This window comes from Neolamprologus multifasciatus, chromosome 11 (assembly GCF_963576455.1).
Source record: "Neolamprologus multifasciatus chromosome 11, fNeoMul1.2, whole genome shotgun sequence".
In the NCBI taxonomy this organism is placed as follows: Eukaryota; Metazoa; Chordata; class Actinopteri; order Cichliformes; family Cichlidae; genus Neolamprologus; species Neolamprologus multifasciatus.
Genome location: NC_140449.1, coordinates 15,017,031 through 15,039,975, shown reverse-complemented (window position 1 = coordinate 15,039,975; position 22,945 = coordinate 15,017,031). Strand labels below are relative to the sequence as shown.

At 40.8% G+C, this 22,945-nt stretch overlaps 2 protein-coding genes across 3 annotated transcripts in view; one reads left to right on the top strand and one right to left on the bottom strand.

Moving 5' to 3' along the window:
• Positions 1–548: 548 nt before the first annotated feature.
• On the bottom strand, positions 549–7,004 carry tpbg (trophoblast glycoprotein). The gene has a single exon (XM_085177774.1). The coding sequence runs from the start codon at positions 6,458–6,460 to the stop codon at positions 5,327–5,329; it is 1,134 nt and encodes a 377-aa protein (XP_085033900.1). The 5' UTR covers positions 6,461–7,004; the 3' UTR covers positions 549–5,326.
• A 2,600-nt stretch (positions 7,005–9,604) lies between these two features.
• Positions 9,605–22,945, top strand: part of ibtk (inhibitor of Bruton agammaglobulinemia tyrosine kinase) — a 21,618-nt gene continuing 8,277 nt past the window's right edge. Inside the window, exons 1-20 of one of the 2 annotated variants that reach the window (XM_085177570.1) lie at positions 9,605–9,792; positions 10,386–10,488; positions 10,880–11,258; positions 11,415–11,511; positions 12,850–12,974; positions 14,394–14,504; positions 15,974–16,144; positions 16,318–16,435; positions 16,825–17,005; positions 18,094–18,217; positions 18,540–18,717; positions 18,932–19,085; positions 20,230–20,614; positions 20,806–21,062; positions 21,151–21,237; positions 21,342–21,424; positions 21,984–22,021; positions 22,152–22,248; positions 22,390–22,491; positions 22,734–22,851. In XM_085177570.1, coding sequence (XP_085033696.1) covers positions 10,935–11,258; positions 11,415–11,511; positions 12,850–12,974; positions 14,394–14,504; positions 15,974–16,144; positions 16,318–16,435; positions 16,825–17,005; positions 18,094–18,217; positions 18,540–18,717; positions 18,932–19,085; positions 20,230–20,614; positions 20,806–21,062; positions 21,151–21,237; positions 21,342–21,424; positions 21,984–22,021; positions 22,152–22,248; positions 22,390–22,491; positions 22,734–22,851 — 2,750 coding nt within the window. In that variant the 5' untranslated portion in view covers positions 9,605–9,792; positions 10,386–10,488; positions 10,880–10,934. Of the gene's footprint in view, positions 9,793–10,385; positions 11,259–11,414; positions 11,512–12,849; positions 12,975–14,393; positions 14,505–15,973; positions 16,145–16,317; positions 16,436–16,824; positions 17,006–18,093; positions 18,218–18,539; positions 18,718–18,931; positions 19,086–20,229; positions 20,615–20,805; positions 21,063–21,150; positions 21,238–21,341; positions 21,425–21,983; positions 22,022–22,151; positions 22,249–22,389; positions 22,492–22,733; positions 22,852–22,945 lie in introns of both variants that reach the window. The other variant, XM_085177569.1, reaches the window with a different exon arrangement.

Genomic DNA, 22,945 nt, shown 5'->3' with positions numbered 1-22,945 from the left:
TGCTGGAAAAGGCCGCGGCACTGCCAGCTCAGATCCGTCTTCGTTTACGGAGGCTTGTGGTCGTCAAGCCCTGGTGTGGCTCAGCGGGAGGCTCAAGCGTGGCATCATAAATCCACATTAGAGAAGGACAAGGCATCGTAAGGAGGAAGGAAAGAGACTGGGCCGATAACAAATACTCCAGGACCAGCAATGCCCCAATGCACGCGTAAAGACCTCATAAAAGCTGCTACACAACCTTTAAGGATGAGGATCAGTGTTGGCGATTTCTGTACCTCGTGTTGCTTTGTTTAAAATTGTTATCTACAAACCATGCCCCCACACTCACAACCGCCATTTACATAGTCTGATTTTTTCTTTTTTTTACCAAGGGAAAGGTCAGCAGCTGGGGCAACGTGCCAGGTGTTTGCGGAGCAGCAGACCAGTGCAGTGTGGTGAATGTAATTACGGCACTCTGGCAATCTGATAACCTGCCAGCCTGTCTCTCAACAGTAGGAAAGTGCACTGGCATATTAAATGTGGCTTAACAAACAGGGAACAGTGTGTGTGTGTGTGTGTGTGTGTGTGTGTGTGTGTGTGTGTGTGTGTGTGTGTGTGTGTGTGTGTGTGTGTGTGTGTGTGTGTGTGTGTGTGTGTGTGTGTGTGGGCAGTATAATGGGGTAAGTGTTCTGTCGGGTTTTCAGGAGTTTTCATCTGTAGGTGTTTTATTATTCAGTTCTCAAAACACTGACAAATTTCAGACCTTCTGATATATAAAAACGAATGCATTGCAACTTCAGGTTCTCTTTGCTAGGAGGCTATACTGTGTACACCCAGGTTATGGGAATGGCTGACAGTAACAAGGGAGGTACTTTTCTTCCTCAGGTTTATGCACAAGGCTGGGTTTGCCCCCTGGGAGGTAAGTCTGTTGTCTAGAAGGATGCACTACCTTAACAGCAAAAGTCAGGGAACAAAAGTCTCCTGTGAGCACTGTGACAGGTAAGATGACTGTTACATAATCAGCTGCAGTCTTGATCTTCATTATCAGCTGTGATAGTGGCTCTGTGTCTTGCTGAATGCTAAGATGTGGCTTCAGCTGCGTGTTGGCCGAATAAAGTGGGGGTCTTCGAGAGCAGGGTACCAACATTCCCTTTTAATGCTTTAAAAAGCTTGCTAAGCAATTGGAGCTATCAGAGAAATTACATACAGATAATTTTTGCATGTTTAATTATGGGACAAAGTCTCTACTTTTGCACATTTATTTAATCCCACTTAAACTTCCACTTCCTGCTCACAGGAAAACACTTAAAAAAAACATCTGAGGCTGTTCGTTATCAGGTTTGTAAATTTATGGTTTATTAAATGTTCTCAAATGAAACTTATTTACATTAAAAGACATTTTTTGTAGTTTATGAGGTCATAATCTAGGAGGTAGGTGAGTGTTACCATTCAGTTTTCTATTTGCTAGTAACAATCCCCAACTTACTAACATTTAGGAAATTGCAAGTTAACACTCTTGGTGAACTCGAACCATCCCTTAATCACATTGGCAGGCCTAGGCTGCTGGGGGCTTTCCATGATGCACTTGTTCTTCACTCACATCGTTTCACTTTCTGTGTGTTTATACACCACTCTGCATTTAACCAATAGTTATGATTCTCTGCCTCTCTTCCACATTGTTTTTGTCCTGTCTTTCTCTCCTCACCCTGATTCTGCTGGAGGTTTCTTCCTGTTAAAGGGGAGTTTTTCCTTCCCACCGTTGCCAAGTGCTTGCTCATAGGGGGTTGTCTGATTTTTGGGTTTTTTTCTCTATTATATTTGGGTCATGTGCCATTCTAGGGAGATTTTTAAAAAAGAAAAAAAAACATACTCCATGGTTTTTATAACAAATATGACCTGGGCCTAGAACATGTGTCTCTAGGGAAGACATTTACCTGATTTGTCAACCAAAATTTGTGTAACATAACATAAATATGGACACTTGTGTAGAAAGGAACTAAAAGAAAACCACATTTTAAAGGGCGGGTCATAGTAATTAAGCATATTGAACATAATTAAACATATTAACTTACCATAAATACAATCTGTACAGTACCAAAGTATAAAAAGACATAGTTTCTTATATATGTGTTCTTTATAAAGAACACATATAGCACTCATTTATAAAAAATATATATATATATATATTAATTAAAAAAATGACCTCTCAAGCACGTACAGAGGTTTGAGTAGAAACATTTGTGGTATATATATTCATACAAGAGGCAACAAGTAGGTAATATATGTACCAGTTGAGCCTCTGGTGCCAATATCTGTAACAGTATCTGTTTACTAACAAGTACAACCATCAGTCCTGCCCCTGTCTGGAAATGAGCTTTAGCCGACGGCCCTAACAGACTGCTGAGGGAGTCCAGAGAGCTGCCCGAGACACCACCTCCTCACTGGACCTCACTTGACACCACAAGTCAGCGGCCAGCTATTTAGACATCCAGGCTGCTTGGAGACTAGAGTTAACGATCACAAAGGGTTCAGAGACGGTGTCGTCATGCTTAAAGAAAAGAAAGCCCTCCCCTCACTCATCTATTTTATTCTGCTTCCCCTTCAGCCATTCATTCTCTCCCTTTTCTCTCTCACTGTAATTACACCTGCTCTGCCAAGCGTAGCTTGAGGCGTGGCTGGGCAAAAATCACTTGTTAATATGAATCTGCAGATAGTGTGCGAGGAGGAGAGCTACTTACTGATGGTCTCTGTGGAAACATTAGGCTGTAAGCAGCCTGCACCTGTACGCCCCTCCTGGGAAGGCCAAGTGAGAAGCCTCACTTTGGGGAATAACGTGTGCGTGTAGAATGAGACCATCCGTTTTCAAAAATCAGCCGGCAACAATTTCGAATGCACAGTTGGGTAAGGGCTTGTTTAATGGGCTAAAATTTCAGCGCTAAAGCGTGCATGAGGAAGGTATAAATCAAAGGTGACATTAGAGGACACACACATTACACACAAAAGTACCCTCCCCATCTATAAAACTGGCAAAGCTGTTGTTTGAACCAATTTCTTGAGAGATGCAAGAGTTCCACATAGTACGCACAAAGCTAAAGATACCGATAGTAGATAACGCCACTGATATTGGTATCAGATTGATAATAGCATGACTGGATTCACACTTTGTTTCTATCTACCAAGTTCAATATGTGTAACCTATTCTATGAATTCTATGAAATTCATTATCTTTTCTGCAAACCTGAAAGGTGTGTTTTGTTGTGTTATTATTGTGAAAAGTAAAAAGCGCAATGATTCAGTGGTCACTGAAATGTGTTCAGAATTTGCAAACGATTCATTTCAGAAATCATGACACACTGCTCTCCCCTCCATAAGCAGCCTTAATAAGTCAAAAGTATTGGTATTGATATCATGAGCGCTGGCCCCGTATTTACTTGGTATCACATTGATACCAAAATTTGCAGTATCACACAGCACACAAAGCATCAACACTAACCGGAGCACCAGATAATACAGACAGTGTTCCATATGACTTCCTTTTCTGATATCCAACAAGTCTAATCAAACACATCCAGAGACAGTCCCAACTACAGCAGCAGCAGCTGATGACAAAAGCTCTTATTTTTCCCCCCCTACCCTGAAACACACAGATGTGCAGAAACACGCATGCCTGGCAAAACTGTGAAGGAAATCTGTGCAAGAGGCACGCTGCGTGCACTGGAAATAGCATGCTGCGGGCAACGTGAGCCCCTTCATTAAAGAAACTGAGGAATAGGGAGATGATTATCTGTAATCTCTTCTTTTTTTAAAGGCCAAGGAAGTTCACAGTTGTTCCTGCATGCAGGCACAACAAACATCATTAATTTGTACTGCTAGATGGCAACACGCATGGCATCCCTTCAAAGGAATACCACGTATTTTTAAATTATTAATCCATACTATAGTGGACAACATGAAAAAAAAGAAATAACCCCCCCAATACAACAGCAACTGACAGATGAGTAAAAACACTAATGACTTACTTCCAGGGATGCAAGTTCCCCTAAAGAAGGGTTACATGAAAAGAAAAGCCGCTTGGGCTCATTTCCATAATACCTCCGTGTGCCCCCATGAGCGCCAGCATCTCTGGTTCGGTTTTTCTTCATTTGCATGTGCCATGGAGCGACACGAACACAGATTTTTTTCCCGGGTTTTTGCAGCTGGAGCATATTGAAATGCTTACAGTAAACGCTGGTAGGAGCTGTTAGTAGTGAGATTAGTCTTCTGGCTGCAGTGCAGGCTCACAGACATTATTCTGGGAGGGGAAGGGGTCGCAGCAGAGCCAGTGGTTCTTTATCAGACACACAGCGTGAAGTAAATTGGACCGGAGATAACAGTTGGGCTACTCTCATCACCTTTAAACCCGCAGACAGAAGCTCATTTGAATTCAGGACGTGTCCTCTATTCAACATCAGAATTTGACTTCTTTCCACAGAAAGTTGCTTGTTAATGAGAACACAGCCGTACCGTACACTGTTACCCTGGAGATACTATAAGTGGCAAAAGTGCAAACGTTTCACACATTGCTGAGCTCGCTGACAGCTGGAGTGAGATTTAGTGTTTGTCATGTGGTTTTTAGCCGAGCTGTGGCCCTGCCTCGGGAATGTAAGTGTGTGTGTGTGTGTGTGTGCCCGTGAACTCCTTCATCACAGCTTTGGGATCACATTCCTCAGTCTTACAATTAAAAAGCCCTCAGTTGAGACAGATACCAGCAATCCAGAGGCATTTTATTCAGCTCAATATCATCACAGGAGAAAAAAAAAAAAAAAGAGCAATCACATCCACCTAATAAATCTGAAGAGCTAATGCAGTGTGCACTATAATCATTCAAAAGAAGGCATACTGTATTACACATGTTCACGTTTAAAAAACAAACTCAAGCAGTGTAACATTTGTCTGCAGCTGAGGCTTTACGAGAAGGATGCAACGACTGGCAGTGTTTTCACCAACTATTCTTTTAGTTACAAGTCAGTTCCCTTCATTCGTTTATCCTTTAGGGGAAAGTAAAAATAGAACATATCACTTTTTGCAACTGTCCAGAAAACCCCTTTGCCATGACTCATTGTCCATGCACTGTTACACAGAGACAATGCTGCTGACATCGCAGCTGCCAGGTGACTGGTACGGGACATGCGGCAGTGGCTGATGGGGAAGTCACTAAGGGGTGGGTAAAAAGGAGCGGCGACAGGTGCGAAATCTGAGTATTATCATGTGGTAGGGGGGAGGAAGACTTTCATGCAAATCTTAATAGTATAAAGTCATTTATTATCTCACTGCACGGTCCCAGGCTGGTGCCACGCTGTACGCCCCCTCTTCACACATCTGAATTGATGCTCAGGTTGGCCAAACGTGGGTCAGAGTTTATCTCATACCTGTAATGATACCCCTCCATGTGGTCCCTACAAGCATCCCGGATGTTGTACATCCACCGTTTGATGCCCTTTCTGTTCAGGTAGAGCACCAGCAGGAATATGACGCCGATCAGGGCCAGCACCAGTCCCAGGAACACATAAGAAGTCCCCAGCACACCCTTCATCTCCATCGAGCACTTCAGCTCGTACTTCTCCAACTGCAGAAGCGGCTGGCGTCTCAGGTCCTTGGGGTTCGTGCAGGTCAGGTTCTGGACGTCGACGACCTGAGTGGAGTTCTTCAGCCACATCAGCGTGTCCTCAATAAAGCAGTTGCAATGCCAGGGGTTCCCTGCCAGCTGGATGCGGAGGTCCGGCTTAAGGCTGAACTCTGCCATCATGGTGCTGGACAGATATTTCAGGCTGTTGTCCCTCAGGTCAAGGTCACGCAATGGGGGCACTCTGAGAGTCCCGTTGTGGATGTTGATGATGGAGCTGTTCTGCAGGCTGAGGCTGTCCAGGCTGGAAAGACCAGTGAATATATCGCTGGGAAGAATCACAAGGTCATTGTTGGACAGATCCAAGACTGTCAGCTGGACGAGGTTCCTGCTGCGCAGGAAATTTAGAAGCTCATCTGTGGTGGAGTGATTGTGCAAAGACCTACTAAGGTTCAAGTGCTGCAGTTTATTGTCACTGGGGAAAGCGCTTTCACTGAAATTCTGGAGTGTGTTGTTGCTCAAGTCCAGCCGCACAAGGTTTGGCAAGTTGTTAAATGCCATCGTATCCACATACTCCAGCTCATTCCCACTGAGATGGAGATCTGTTAATAGCTCCAGGCGGGTTGGGAAGGAGTCCCCACTAATACGGGAAATGCTGTTTCCTGACACAAATAGAATTTTGGTGTTGTTTGGTATGAAATGCGGAATCTTGTCCAAGTCCTTGTTTTGGCATTTCACAGTTTGTGAGGAGCACAAGCATTCCTCCGGGCACCCGTGACCGGACGGCACGATCGCGAGGAGGAAAAGTAAAAACATCACGCAGGACTTTCGGAGTCTCCCTCGCGTGCCTCCGCAGTCACTATCGCACAACGTGCTTAACATGCGCCTCTTGGAGTTTGGAAATCAGTGTGCGCAGAGCGTGCGTAAAGAAATCGTTTTTAAAACAATCCAAGCGTGCGACCCCTGCTTCGTTATTCGTCCGCGGTGTGGGGAACAAAGGAAAGTTTTTCTAACACCGTTTCCCACGTTTATCCTTTCGAAAAATGCCCCCAGTTCCAACTCCATACAACTACCGCCACACCATCCTTGTTTAGGATGAGTCTACATTTCAGTGAAGCAGGCAAACTTCTCCGATCCTGTTTCTTTGTCTTCCCAGTCTCAGGCTTTTCAGAACATTAGAGGTACAAGATATGTTTCCCCCTTTCCTTAGCAAAACAAGCAAATCCAGAATATTTATTTCTTCTTTTTCTTCTTCTTCGTTTTTTTTTCTTTTTACATCCAGTTACTTATTCCGGCTGCTGGTTTCCAAACAGACAAAACTCTCGTTCTCCCAGAGGTGCCATATATTACATACGTATTTCCAGCATTCCGCTCCTCCTAATCGTTGCGCGTCAAGAGGGAAAGACCAACCGCAGCAACACAGTGCAGACCATTGCAAGGAGGGAGCGTACCATTATTCAAGAAAAGAAGGGGTGAACAGAAAACTCCCACAAGTTTTCTTCGGCCTTCAGTTTTAATTCTTATGCTTATGCTTATAAGTGGTTTATTTTTTATAAACCTAACATGAAACTCTTGCAGTATTCATAAATTGGTTCACAGTATGAAAAAGGCTGAATAGTTCATCTTAAATGGGACATGGGCTTATGGATTGTTAATGTGGAAGTGTTAACATTCATTTTATTCCTGAAAATCGCAGTTACTTTCTGTATTAAATAATAAAATGTTCTATATAGTCTCAAAAAAATCAAGAACAGATTTAAAGAAGCAAGCCAGTCTGGCTGTTGGATTAAGTGTGATATATTAGAAAGAACGAGACACAGCACTGTCATTATTAGTATTATGATGTGAAGACATTATGAAGAGAGATGGAAGGGTTTTGTGCTCATGCACACGTTAGTTGTTTTCTTATATTTTAAATGTTAATATGTCACTGTTCTACCCTACAGGAGTCTAGATTTCCTTTTATGAATAACTGTAGCGTTTGGATTGAATGACTTGTCAAACATAAGTTAAAAATAAGTGTAATGAAGCTCTAATAACTCATGAATAAAACTGAAGCGGTACTTGACATTCTACAAAAAGAGGAGGTGACCCTGCATGAGGAAAGGGAGGGAAGGTAAAGGATTATCAGTCCTTATTGCATTTTTATTAATTGTAGTTTTTACTAAGCAACAGACCATGAATCAGTATTTTGCACTATTTAGTTAAAAGGAAAAAGGTGCTTTCATGTGGTCTCTTATGTTAAAGGGTCACCAGATGCCCTTGCTTACCCACTCATCTGAATTTCTCAGACTTGGGACCAGCACTGGGAATACACCAGCTTGTCTCCTCCTGAGTCTGGGTTTGTGTGTCTCCTCCTGTCTCAAACTGGGGAAAGTTTGCTTACATGATAAATCTTAAATGTTCCACTTTACATAAAATCATCCCACTGAACCATAACCACTTGTTAGTGTATAGGAGTGGCTTTGTTTTTTTTTGTTGTTTTTTTTTTTTTTTTTGGGGGGGGGGGGGGGGGGGGGGGGGGGATTGTGTGTGGTTGGAATCCTGCAGTGCAGTTCAGCACAAACCGCACATTCGATTACACATAGTCTCCATGGGGAAAAAAAAAACACATCTAGCCTAAAGGGACTGAAAAGCCAAAAAAAACTTTTTATGATTCGAGTGCTTTACTATTTCTTTTAACCATCTATGAAGATAAACAAGGAACACCGTGAAGATTTATTACATGTCAGCAAAATACTCAATTAAATAACAATAAAGAAAACACAAAAAGTGCCTGGATATTGTGTATTAATATAGTACTATATGTGTAATTTCTAAACATGCTTTTGATCCCCATTAATTACGGCATAACTGTTTGGCTGTAATTGTACCTGACTGGGGCCTTGTAGTAGAAGCATCGTCTGGGCAACTGAACAAGAGTCATAAGCTTGAACGGTGAGGGAGGGAGTGCTCATTAATATGGCATATTTAGGAGCAACCCCTAGTGTGTATCTAAGCGTAATCTTAGCTTTACCCTCCTTTGACCCTCTGCTATTCATAGTCCTGGCCAATATGCCAATCATCTGTGTAATTCCATGAAACCTGGATTCTGAATATCTAACTACATGATGCTTTTCTGGAGAACCTACAAACTTTACATCTTCTTGTTATATTAACGCTAAATGTGGTAAACTCAAAATGTTGATCATCACATAAGTTTTCATTCACTGTTGAAGAAACAAAACAATTATCAGAGATGGTTTTTAAAACCTTTTCTATCCTATTAGTTTATCCTCAAAGTTTATATTTAAGTGTGAATAGCATTAGTCATTTAAAAAATATTCAATGATGAATTCTTGCTTCTATGGAACACTTATTATTGTCTTTTCTCTTGATTAATCTGCAAGCTTGTTAAGATTTAATATTTATGGTATGTATGTTTTCATTTTTTGTTTTTATTATGTTATTATTCATTAACATATGTACAAGGCACAGTTATTATAGTTCTGTATTTTCTGATCAGTTTCTGTTTTTATTTCATTTTGACTTTTTGTTTTTAATTAAGTTTAGTTTTAGTTTGGTTCCATACTGGGTTTTCTTGTTTCAGTTTACTTTTTGAACTTTTTAAAAATTTTAACAGTCTTGTAGACACACAGAGTCATCAGCCAAACTGTAACTATGATAATAATAATAATAATAATAATAATAGTTATTATTATTTATTTTATTTTCATCAAACTAAGAAATACTAAAACTAAGGTTTTCCTCTATATTATTTTATTTTATTTTAGTTCATTTTGAGGTCACAAAATCGTTTCAGTTAGCTTTATTTTCCCCCCAGAATATTTTATTTTTATTGTAGTTAACTAAAAAAAAAATTATGCAGTTTTAGTTTTTCATTTAGTGTTAGTTAACCAGAATAATCTTGGTATAGGAAACTAAATGTCAAAATCGCATCCTATGACATCACCCACAGAGCGACAACACACTGTGAACTCAACTGACCGCCCCAGAAATCCGCCAATAGGACATCAGGATGCAGGAGCCGTGGCCAATCAGAAGTCTTGACATTGATGCAAGCTCTCTTACCTAACCTGCAGGGGCTCATACCTGTCCAAAATTCGTACCGGCGAAAAAATACATTGCGTTTTCCATTTGTAGTAATGACACAGTGGATTTACGTCGTTGATGCTACTTTCTCCATGTCCTCTTTTTTCTTTCACTAGCGGAAGGTAAGAAATACCCCGACGGTCATTTCCTTGCTAACGTTAGCTTGCGATGATGTGTCAGCTAAGCGAGCTATCAAAGTAGTATTAGGTAACTGTCTTTAATTAACTATACTGGGCTGATTTTCAAACATGTCCAAATCGGTGCGTTTATCCCGCTTTGAAATTATCTATGTTGCAGTACCCTGTTAGGCAGGATGAGCTAATATTACTGGGTGAAGTAGCTGCTGTGCACAGCCTGCTTCTGCAGCAAGTTAGATAAGCAATAAAGGAGTTACGACTGTTTCTATTAAAGAAATGGGGCCACTAGGCCTTAACATCAAGGGTGTTTTAGCTGACCATTAGCGAGACCAAATGGTGAGTGGACAATAACAGCAGTTAACATTAAGCTAAGCTAAGTTAGCCTGTTACATAATCGTGGTGATTAGTCAACATTAAACCTTGTAAACTCAGCTGACTCGAGCTACTTCAGACTGATTTTAGGGCAGACTTGTTCTGAAGTTTACACCTTTGTATTTGACTATTGCACACGTGATTACATGTAATCAAAATGAGGACCCTGTTATGTCACTAATGTGTGCTTCAACTTTCTCCTTTAGGTACACTCTACAATTATGGAGTTGTGAAAAAGAGGTGTGAAAATTTGGGGGGGAAGGTGGCCTTTCCCCTCAGGTTTGATGGTTGGGACTGCAGGAGGAGAAGGTCAGAGGGCTGGTGTTGTTGCCTTTTGTACATAATTAGAGGGAAGACTATTTTTGCAGATGTTGTACAATTTCTTTTGTATAAATTCATAAAGAAGTTTTCTATTTATTAAAGTCCTGATGCCATTGTACACTGCGAGCACCCAGCCTTGTGTGCGGTCCTTGGTCGAAATGGTGGACTGAAACGAGTCACGCAGAGCTCTGGAGTCGCTAGGGTGCGGTGGAACCTCAACACAAGCACAATTCTAGCACTCCAATCTACCTCGGCTGTTTTATTTTTGTCCTATTTTTTTTCCCGATTTTTTTTTTTTTTTGACAGTGTTTCTCTTGTTTGTTGCCACACATTACATTGTTTTTGAGTGTGTTTGCCATTATTGGTGGTGGGCTGGCAGAAGGTCTTTGCCAAGAGGAGAAGGGCTTCACTGTGAAGATTTGTCAGAGGTCAGGATGAGTCAGGCACCGCTGGACTGCACCCCCAAATGCCGCTCACAGCAGCATGCAGACCAGGTGGTTGCTGCACTAACAAGCGGCTCTGAGGGGCAGCTCCGGGCTTTCCTGACTTCACACTGCCACAATGCGGCCACTTTGCGGGATGCCTTCGGTCGTACAGCCCTGCACCTGGCAGCCTCACTGGGTAAGAAGTCCCTGCTGGAGTGGCTGCTGGAAATCAAAAGTGCTGACCTTATGCTTAAGGATAAGGAGTCCGGCTGGACCGCTCTGCACCGCAGCGCCTTCTATGGACAGATCCACTGTCTCATATCACTGGTCAAGGTGTGTGTTGATGGAGTGCCATTAAAATTTACCACTGTGTCTATTAAATTATTACGAAGAAGAAACAGTCCAATCAAAGCTTTCAGTACTGTAAAATGACAAACATTATTCTGAAGAGACTCAAACTTTGACCTACATTTAAATTTTGTATTGCAGCATGGGGGACTTCTCTCCACCCAAGACAAGGAGGGTCTTTCAGTCCTGGACTTGACCATGAAGGACCGCCCATCACATGTCTTGTTTAGAAACACTGGTAAGAAAAGCCGACCCCCTCAGACGCTGCTTTTAATGCTTTGGTTTTGTTTTGGAGATATGTCACTTCGCTTGTTCAAAAAAGAACAAAGCTTGGGCCTATACTACGATTCAATATATATGTGATATCTTTGTCTTTTCTGCCTTCCCTTATCATATCACTGGTAATAGGTAAGTGGTTATCGGATGGATCAGTCAAATGTAGCTCACATTGAAGAGGCTGTGTTGGCAGCATATGACTAACCACAAATAGGGACAGGTCCGATGGCAACCGAGCAGTCTATTTTATGATGATCAGATTGTAATAGTACAAAAATACAACCACCTGCTGAAAGCAACACAGCTGGTGCAGTCAAATAAGCAAAATGCGAGTGTGTGTGATAGGCAAAGTGCTGCAGAGTAGTTCAGTGTTGAAAAGCTCTGTAAATGTGTTTAAGTGCACTCTGAGCTTTGCTCAGTGAGACCAGAAAAGCTCACTGTGTCAGGCAACAGACTTGTCATTATCATAGCTGTATCACTGGAACACAGGTGATTCAGACATATAATTACAATTGCGTATTCTGTTAAACAGTCTGTGTTGTGTGACGTGTTTGTGTTATTCTTGCAGCTGAAGCCCCTGCGGTGTTTAAAAGGTCTGAAAACAAATAAAGAATAAATATAAAAATGGTAAACGGTCTGTATTTGTATAGCGCTTTACTAGTCCCTAAGGACCCCAAAGCACTTTACACATTCAGTCATCCATCCATTCACACATACATTCACACACTGGTGATGGCAAACTACAAAAACGAAATTTAAACCAGTAACCATGTTTAGTGTGCTCGATTTGATTCAAAATCACCAAGTCAAGAGCTAAAATTCTCCACTTTAGTATCATATTGCTATATTGAGGCTTATAAAATGTTTTAAACAGTTAAAAAAAAAAAGTCTTATTCATATTCTGCAAAGAAGGACTAAACTTTAGGTAGTCTGCAAAAGTTCCTACCTGCGCATTGTGGACCTCAGTGTGTATGTAGTAGGTTTCCAGGCTTTTCTAGGAATAGTTATGTTATTTTCCAGGGAATGGATTGGTCAGCAGGTGGTTGTTTGGTATGCGTTGATCTCCTTTGTGGAACAGAGCAGTCCAGAGCAGCCTAGGACTGCTCTCGACCGGCAGGCTGCAAACCTAGACCGCCTGTCAAGAGCAGGCTAGGTTTGCAGCATATGTGGCGTCTCACTGAACCCCAAATCCAGTTTTGCACTACAGGCCTCTGTAGTTAAATTGAACATTAGGTGGAGACAGTGTTTTGGCTTTTCTTTCTTTTTCTTTTTTTAAATAGTGTTTCTTTCTTCACCTTAGACCCAACTGAAGTTTACACGTGGGGAAACAATACAAATTTCAGCCTCGGTCATGGCAATCAGGAGAGCCGACAGCACCCTGAGCTTGTCGATGTCTTTGCCAGGACTGGAGTTTACATCAAGCAGGTAGGCTAACCACGCATTGCTGTCTTAACATCTCTCAAGGGAGTGGGGAAGTGTTTTTCTACCTCACACCCTGAAAACCCAACTCATGTGTATCCCTGTAGCACCAGGAATGCTGTAATAGCTCCGTGTTTTGACTGAGTACCAAGATATTACATTAAATTTAAAAAAAAAGAAGAAAAAAGCCTGTGCACAGGGGTGTTTCAGATAAGCCACATCACTTGGGTAAAACCAGTAAAACACTCCTATCCCCAGAGCCCTGTATTACACCACCTTCTCCTCAGGGCACATGAAAATTTGCAGAATGTTTCTTTTTCTTTCCCCTTTCAGCTGTCCAGTACCATTTAGTCCACAGCAGCTGCAATAATGCTTATGCTGGAGAGCTTCAAACTGTACCTGCGATAAATGTATTAAGTTATACATTAAAGCATATTACATAATATAATTTGGCATATTATAGTGAGTCATGGCCTCATTTCCCGGTTCATCTAGGAGGTGGCTGGATCAGTAATGTTATTTGAGTCTAATACAGCACATTGTTTCTGTATCATCAGGCGTGGTCTGCCGTCTCTTGTACAACCTTCATTTGTGACTTAGTGGAGCTGGTCTGTACATTGTTAACCCCTGCTAGCTAAACTGTGCCAAGCCAGGCTACAATTTCATGCGTTTGTCATGTCTAGGCTCTTAGTGTGATTAATATAGCTCCTGGAACCAGTTCAATTACCCCCAGTGGCCTGTGTACCCAATGGGTGTCGGAATAAGATAAGACTGCGTTTGCTATATTTTCACTTTCTGTTTATCTGTTGACTAAAAATTTATCTGTGCCTAATGTTGTGTAATTGCTGTTTACAGCTGAAAGTGTGAGGGTTGTTCTTTTTCTTTTTTTCCCTCTAACCTGCAGGAGTCATTTCATAAAGCTAGTTGAGGACAGGTGGATCTGATTTCATGACCATTTCATGACCCAGTGAGACTCAGTGTAGTCTTTGTCTTCCTAGTCCAATCCAGCAGGTGCCAGAGGTTAAATATTAATTCCACAATGACATGTTTTTAATTAAATGAGCTACACTCATGTGTACGCATGTGTGTGGATGTCCACATCAATGCGATACTTCAGGAGACATCCCTGTGCTCTATTGAAGGCTTGAGGGGAGCGATGTATTAGTAATGATGTTTGCTTTTCCACCTGTGCCCTGGCCTTTTATTGCCGTAGTGTTTTACTATCGCTACAAGAAGGGTTGGCCCAGGGACATGGAAAGAGATGCATTGCAGCCTCGGACGTGAGGTCAAAATTATAATGACAAGAGCATTAATCAGCACAACCAAGCACCTCGTAATTTTCCTGTAGTGGGATATGCAGGCTATTAAAACTGAAAGCAACAAGGGGATACCACAATTACCACAGTTTGTTTCTTCTTTCTGCAGGTGGTGCTGTGCAAGTTCCACTCTGTGTTCTTGTCTCAGAAAGGCCAGGTGTTCACCTGCGGGCATGGACAGGGAGGCAGACTTGGCCATGGAGATGAACAGACTTATCTGGTGAGATCTGGGCATCATGTCAAAATCCCCCATATATTTAAAACGAAATGAAGAATTCCTTCCTCTTTAATGAACAAATATATCAATGCATTATCATCATAATCATGTGCTTGTGCATTTTATTGCTTCAGTTACAGAAAATTTAGGTTTAAAAAAAGTGGTCTTGAAACTTGATCTGGATTTGATATTCATTTAAATCATAATTATAGACAAACACAATCTATTTTAATGTATTATAAATGAAGTTCAAAACAGCCAGGTTTTCTTTGTGCTAGCTGGCTTGGGAAAACTTTAAACCTCAGTTGTAGATAACGGGTATCATAACGGTGGTTACCAGCTTTCTCTGGTAAGCCAAGCTTTCTGCTTTGGTCTCCATGTGTGCTCACATGAAAAAGGGGTCATATGACTTTTTTTTCCTTTCCATACAAAATGATCCAATGATGGATCATTTTGTATGGATGCATCCATACAATGATGATGAGTGCCTCCTCCAGTCAGAAATGCTTTTAGAAAAAGAAAAAGAAAAAAAAAAAAAAAGAAAAAAAAAAAAAAAAAAGAAATGCTTTTAGATGATAATGATGATTATAAAATGGTGATTAAAAAAAAATATAAATAATGCAAAAATGTCAGTAAAATGTAGCATTTTTAAAAATAAAACAAGAGATTAATCCTGCAGAATTAAATATTAATCATGAGATTTAATGCACAAAGCTTAACAAAACTTAACTTCATACATCACATTGTTGTTTGATCTTGTGAGCATCTACAGTCTTGAAAATCCTCTATTTTTACTCTTCAGCCGTAAAAGGCTGATGGGTTATTTTTGTCACTCCACTTCGTCCTCGAGTTCACAATCTTGGGTGTCCACATCACCCTAGTGACGTGATTATTCCCACCAACTTTTTTTTTTCTTTCTTTTCTGTAGAAAAGCAGATTTTGTCAGTTGCCAAACTGGAGGGGCGCTCAATATCTCCTTGATTCAAACACATATTTTAAGGAGATTTTTAAAAGCTGTCAGCACAAAGGTTCACTTACTTTGTTCAGTTGACACTTTTCAGTACATGCTGAAAAATGTGTGTTCAATAAAGCCACAGGAAGTACAATAATTGTGTTCACTAGAGGATTATGGTTGTCTGTGGGACTTAGAGACGGGGATGGTAAGTGAGAGAGGTGCTTGTATCACATCTGTAACTTAAAGACATTTCTAAACCGTATATCTGTGTAGTTGGGATCTTAAGTCTGTTACGCTAAATGCACAGTCTCATTTGTTTTCTGAGCTTTTAATGGTTTAACCAATGAAATGTAGAGCTGTGGTATCAGCCTTCTGCTGATACGAATTTAACACTTCTTTTGTGTACTTCAGATGGGCTTGGAAACAGTTATTAAACCCTCTGTTTCTCTCTCTTTATCTTGTTTTATATTTTTGGCTATATTTCTTTTGTCTCATTCCTTTTTTTGCTTTTTTTCAGGTTCCTGGGATGGTAGAAGGCCTGATGTCCCATCACTGCTCCCAGGTGGCAGCAGCTAAAGACCACACAGTGGTCCTGACAGAGGAAGGCTATGTTTATACGTTTGGTCTCAACACATTCCACCAGCTGGGCCTAGTTCCTCCTCCCGCCTCTGCATTTGTACCTAAACAGGTAGGAGGTAGCAGTGGGAGCTGCTGATGTTTTGCAGTGAATCCATAAAGCTTTGGCTTACCTTTAATTAATTTGGTCATTATTAGTATATAAAATGACCTTATGAATTGATGTTATCTGTTTTTGTTTTTTTTTTTTTTTTTTTATGATGTAATGATTTGCTTTTCATAAAGGTTTTCTCCAAGATGCTCAAAGGTAGGACTGTGATTGGAGTTGCAGCAGGAAGGTTCCACACAGTGCTGTGGACCAGGGAGGCTGTCTATACAATGGGACTCAATGGAGGCCAGCTGGGTAAGTCCTCATCCTTAAAGTCAGCCAAAATATTACCACAAAATAAAAAAAATAAACACTTTTCAGATACATGATATGATTTAACAGTTTAGATCAGTCAGTTTAAGATGAAACACACAGCATGGGGTCATGTGTGACCATGCCAGAGAACAGAGGCAGTATATTTAGCACAAATTAATGAATAATGATTGTATTGCAAAAGTAGCTTTGCACAGTTTTCAGATTAGTTATAGTAGGAGAGACGTTTTATTTTTGTAAAATGCCATTAATAAGGTAAAAAAAAAAAAAGACAATAAGGAGATTTAAAAAATAAAATAAAATCATTCCATGTTTCGAAAAAACTCTTTAATAATCACTTCCTTTCTGGTATGTTTTGTCCTCTTTTCCAGGTTACTTGCTGGATCCAAATGGAGAAAAGTGCGTAACAGCCCCCCGGCAGGTGTCAGCTCTGCACCACAAGGATGTAGCCATATCTATGGCAGCAGCTAGTGATGGCGCAACGGTAGTTGTGACCGAGAAGGGGGATGTGTACCTCTTAGCTGACTACCAATGCAAGAAGATGGCTTCAAGGTGAATAAATCAGTAGGACATCGTGCCAACCTTAAGGTTTAGCGCTCTTAAACCTGCAAAAATGTATATTTGGGCCATGTGGGGGCAGCAGAAACAGAAAGTAGCTCAACATTATCATGATCCCCATTTAGATTGGTGTTGTGATCAAATAATTAATCATTTACACATTGAGCAGTAACTTATTCTGAGTCATCTGTCTGGCTATTTGGCAAGCTTGCATCTAGTATTCAGTCTCCTTTAGCTTTGGTTTTGTTCGCCGCTGTTGTTTCCACTGACTCCTGATTGCTAGATGATATACTCAGTTTGGCAGTGGAAACTGTGTTTCTGTGCTTATACTCACAAAAGCTAAACAAAAGTTGGAAAAAATGGGTTAAAATTGGCTGGCTAAAGGGTTAAATTTATCTTCGTAGCAAAGCCAAGCGTAGCTGCAGAATCGGCTGATAATTTTCTGTCGGTTCATTACTATGAGAGACTCAAAGGTTTCACATTGCCATATTTTTATTGTGTTAGACTAGACCATAATCCTATACCCGAATCAATAAATAGCTATGAATTAAGCTATGTTAAATGGCTAATCTTTTAATTTGATTAATTTGGAACAATACCATCTGGAATCAAATAACTAATGGACAGTCTTCAATTTGCTCCAACCTTCTCATATTTTTCTACTGAAAATTGCTCATACTCTGGCAAAAAACACAGAGCTTTTATCTGTCATTATGTTAGAGCCAGATGTGAAGATTTTTTTTACAAGCACAGCAATTTTCTCATTTCTTTTGTTTTCAAGCGATTGTTTTATCTATAAATATAAGTCTCTTTCACTGCAGCTCAGAAGTTGCTGCTTGTTTAACATGTAGTCTTAATGAACTGCATTTCAGGCACTGCTCTGTGTCTGACAAAAAATATTTGAGAACAGCTTTATTAGAAGTTTGATTTTATTGTATTAAATATCATCCCCCTAGATTGGAAATAGTTGTCTATTCTGTGAGTTCTGTAGTTTAGTGTCGTACATACAAATGTATGTATTTGTAAATACATTCCTGCTCTTCTTTCTTTTCCGATTATTGATTTTGATGGGTCTCTTACAGGCAGCTCAACATCAGGAAGGTCCTGGTCAGTGGGGGGAGTCTGGACCATCGAGTAGCTCCACAGATCTTGAACGAGGGAGGAGCGGAAAAGGTGGTCATTCTGGCGCTGGATACAGCTGGGAGGGTAAGTGCACTGTTATGCAGCGCTGTGCTTTTTGTTCTACTTTAGAGGTGCTTTAAAAACCACAAGACAAGCACCATTTAGTTCCTGTATCTTCAACAGAAGAGGGATGTACAACAGTAAAGCTGTAGTTCACTTGTGCTTCACTTATTTAATCCTGGTACATGGAAAGAAATACATCCTGTTATTTTTATCATCACTTTACTTTTCCTATTCTTATCTAACCTATGCTACACAGTTACACAATCCAAAATCTGCCTTACCTGTGTGACAGCCTATAGATAAAAATGGTGAGTAAGACTAGTTTTTCTCTTGTCTCTGTCAGGTGTTTTGCTGGCGTTCCACTGGCAGCTCGGTGAGACAGTGCCGGTGGGCGTATGCGCGTCAAGTCTTCGTGGCGGACATCGCTCTCAGCAAGAACAGCATGATGTTTGTGACTCAGGATGGAGAGGGCTTTAGTGGTGTGTGGGCTGGAGAATATAAGAAGTGCGGGGAAAAGAAAGGTGAGGAATTTAGGAGGGAGAAAGGTGTGTTGGCAATTTTTTTTAAATTTTTTTTTCCTCCACACTTTTTATCCGTGCTGGGATTAGACTTTGTTATATTGTGCCATATCTATAAAATACATTTCAATGAAAGTTAAGAGGAGTGCCTTGATGAATGGAAGAATGGAAATGGATTTTTACTATATGTGGTAAATGTTCTCCTTCTTTGTTACAGAGGGCAGTGTGGAGGTGTGTGGCCACTCGGATGTTGGGACACTGTATGAACGAATCCGCCTGGAGAAACTCCCCTATGTCCACAGAGCTGTCAGCATTACCATGGACTCAAAGGGCCGGAATTTTGGAGTTCTCCAGGCTGACCCAAAAACAAGGTACACATACCCTCAAGTGCAGAAAAGGCACTACAATAAGGGACGGACACTTTAGTAGAGCTGTAGATAGAGACTTTGCTCATCCCACGCTGGGAAAATACAGTTGTTACAGGAGTAAAAGGTCAGGAAGAAAAAGTGAATTAGAGATGGATTAGAAAAAATAAATGTCGTGTACAAAAACGACAAAATACTATATAAAATATTATATAAATATAAAATATTAGGCAAACCTAAAAAATTGCCTAATCCAGCAGCCCACACATGCAATAGTTTATACATCTCTGTTAGGTAACCCACTGTAGGTGAAATGGCCATGAAAAAGTTTTTTATGTGTGCCAGTGAGCACAGATTGCTTCCCAGTATGAAGGTAACAATGCAGCACCAGAAGGTACACTGTCCAGAATGATTGTAAGGTAGTTTTATCTTAAACATTTTCATGTGTTGGGATAAAATTCAATTCTTATTGCCTAGAGAGCCACTCTTGGATCGGTTATCCACGTCAAGCTTGAGAAGGAAAGCAGCCTCTGTGAACAAGGCGTAGATAATGAAATGACTAACACCTAAGGAACAACTGACATGAAGAAGTAAAGTCTTAAAATCTTAGTTCTTTATGTCTATGAAGTATGATATCTAAACTTAAGTAAAAAGAAGAGGTTTAATATTCTGATCTTTATTAATAATATTCAGTAGTGTAATAAGTTCTTCCATCCGCAGTAAAAAACATGGTTATAACTATCCACACTTTGGTAAAACCTTAAATGTTAAATACTTAAAAAGAGGTACTTTAAAGTCCCCCCCTCCCCCTTAATACTTAAAAAGGTCACTAAATGATGTGTTTAGGATTCACACTGCAGTTGCTTAGGCATGAATCAGGAGAGTGGACTGTTTCTCTGAGCAGCTTGTGCCTTGTTTTTTATTTTTAGATCTCCTCTCTGCTCATTACATTCATTGCTTTATTAGGAGTCAGCTGGGAAGATTCTTGTTTCTTTAAGGGTCAAGCTACTTGCTATTATTCTTCCCTTGTTATTCAAAAGCTATGTTATATAATTTCTGATTAAACTGGATTTGAAAGATAAAATCCAGTTGGGTTTTTGTGTGTGTGAGTGTGTTTGTAATGTATGTTCCCTGTGTATATGTACTCCAGCCTGTACGAGGTTCCCAGCATTTCTCCGTCATCCTTGTCCCAGCACTTCGGGAGCCTTCTGGATGAGGCGGACGAAATGGACAGCATCCACGATGTAACGCTTCAGGCTGGCGATCGCACTTTTCCGGCTCACAAGTACATTCTGTCCATGAGGTCCGAGTTCTTCCGGAAGCAGTTCATGTCTGAGCACTGTGGGGTTGATGAGGAGCTCGATAAGGAAGTGAGGAAGAGCGAAGATGCCGTGGGGTGCGATTTGCTCATTCTGGAAAAAATCCCACCGGACATGATGGAATACGCTCTTCACTTCATCTACACAGACTCTTGTGAGCTGCTGGTACACGGAGCGAGGCCGAGAGTGTCGGGGGTCATTATAGTCCCAAACCAGGTGAGGGGGAAAAAAAGGAAAATCATATGTGCTTGATTAAGCTGTACTGTAATGTAGCTTTTTCTTTACGCTACATCAATTTTTAACTCCACAATAATTTCATTTTCATTGACCTGGGAGGTCTGTTAGCTCTGACTCGGCTGTGTTAATTTATGAAGACTGTCTTCTGCTGTGTCCATTGCCTTGGTCAGGATTCAGAGGAGGGCAGGCTTATCAGTAGCCTGCAGGACTTGGGTCTGAGTGGTCGTTCAGCCCTCGAGGTGTACCGTTCCCTTCCACCTGTAGCCAAAGGCAACAGTGACAAGGCCAAGGGCAAAGGCTCCAAGCCTGGCAAAAAGGGGAAAGGAAGCAAAGGTGACAAGGCCGGAGCCAACGAGGGAGGTGCCAACCCAGTGAAAACCTTACAGGGTGTTGCAAAAAAACTCGGCCTGGGCAGCCTGTCAGCACGGTGAGAAGCCGAGCGCACTTTAAGCTCAAGGGCAATACAGATTTCGTGACCTTTGTTTTCATCCATTTTTTTTAAAATTTTTGCACAGACTGGATGGTGTCAAATACGAAAATGGAAAAATTAATGTTACAAACAAGAAAACAGGCAACAAACCAAAATTCTACCAGAAGAAATGGTACGTATGTGTGTCTATAATCAGCTTTAGTTACTGAATAAACTGCAAACTTGTCAGACACAACTTAACTGTTTGTATATTTTGTTCTTTCTATGTCTGTGCAGCTCTTATCTTTGTGATGTCACTCTGAAATCTGAAGATGGGAAAGAGTTTTCTTGTCATAAAAGTGTCCTCTGTGCCAGACTAGGTAAGATGAATCAGGTAGCATGCCATCGAGTCATTCAAATCAATAAAAACTGTAACTTCATTTTGTTTTGCACAACTGTGTATGGCATAACATATCATTTGCACCATTTAATTCTAAAAAGGCTAACTGCTTAAGAAAGTAACTCATTACCTTTTGTGGCACAATTGGTTTTCCTTCCTTTTGCCTGTAAGAGAGCATGCAAAGGTAGTCTGACATTCCTAGGGTACTTAATATTGGTCCATGTTCTGTCCCAACACCAGCTGTCTATATAAATAAATCCCCCAACCCAAAATTCTGCAAATGCAGTCGAGGCAGTTCCACATCCAGTTCTTCCTTAATTATTTTAGTCCTTTTTGGGGACAATATTCTCCAGAAGTACGCTTGAGAAAACCTAGTAAGATGTTTTTGACAGTTTGACCAAAATTGAAACCTGTATTTTATGTAAATGTTCGCTTCACGTGAGTAGCCAAATTTTAGTGTTGATTAGAAACACTTTTCTTTTTCCTTTTTTTTTTGAAAAATGTACTTAAATTGTTTTCTTGTTTCTGTCTTTCTGCAGAGTACTTCAACAGTATGCTCGGTAACCCCTGGATTGAGGTATGCCAAGTCCCCCATCCTTCTGTTGTGATATATATAATTTTTTTTTTTTTTTTTTAAACCAGTCACAGCTCTAAAGTCACACAGTTTCGTACTGATACTCTGATAATATTGTCCCGCAACCCTTCAGGCTACGTCTTGTTCTGCACTCGAGATGCCCACCAGCTCAGAGATCCTGCAGGTCATTCTCGAGTACATTTACACAGATGAGTCTCCCACGATTAAAGGTAACCTAACAAGTTGGGGTTTTTTTTCCTAATGAAAACACATTTTGAATTGTTTTTTATGGTCATGTGCTCTCCAAATTTAGATGAATGTGGGGGAAAACCCCACACTGATCATGCTGTTCTCTCACTTTTCCCTGCCAGAGTCTCTGAATGTAGAGTTTGTCTGCAACGTGTTGGTTGTCGCTGACCAGCTCCTCATCACACGGCTAAAGGAGATGTGCGAGGTCGTCATCACGGAGAACCGTACGTTCTCTTACTCCAATTTGTGACATAACTTCTTGCACTTGCGCTTTTCTTTTTCGTTTAGTAGCCCCCTTCATTTGAGGGTATCTAATTCTCAGCATTAGCCTTGGGGCATCTGTTTAAAGTTAAGTTCACATTGTCCTCGTGTCATCTCGATTCTGAATAATTTCATACATAGAACTCATGAAAACAATAAGCACACACAGCTGCATCGTTTCAAACCGCTGCTTTTCTGCCCTCAGTGACTCTGAAGAACGCTGCAGAACTCCTGGAGTTTGCCATCATGTACAATGCAGAACAGTTAAAACTGTCCTGCCTCCAGTTCATTGTGCTCAACATGGCCGCTCTGCTGGAATCAAAGTGAGAACTTAAAGCCAGTGTAGCATTTTGGATTCAAAGTGGTGTGTTTAAGATCATGAATATGTTTAGTAGAACGTGTGCATGTAAATATGGA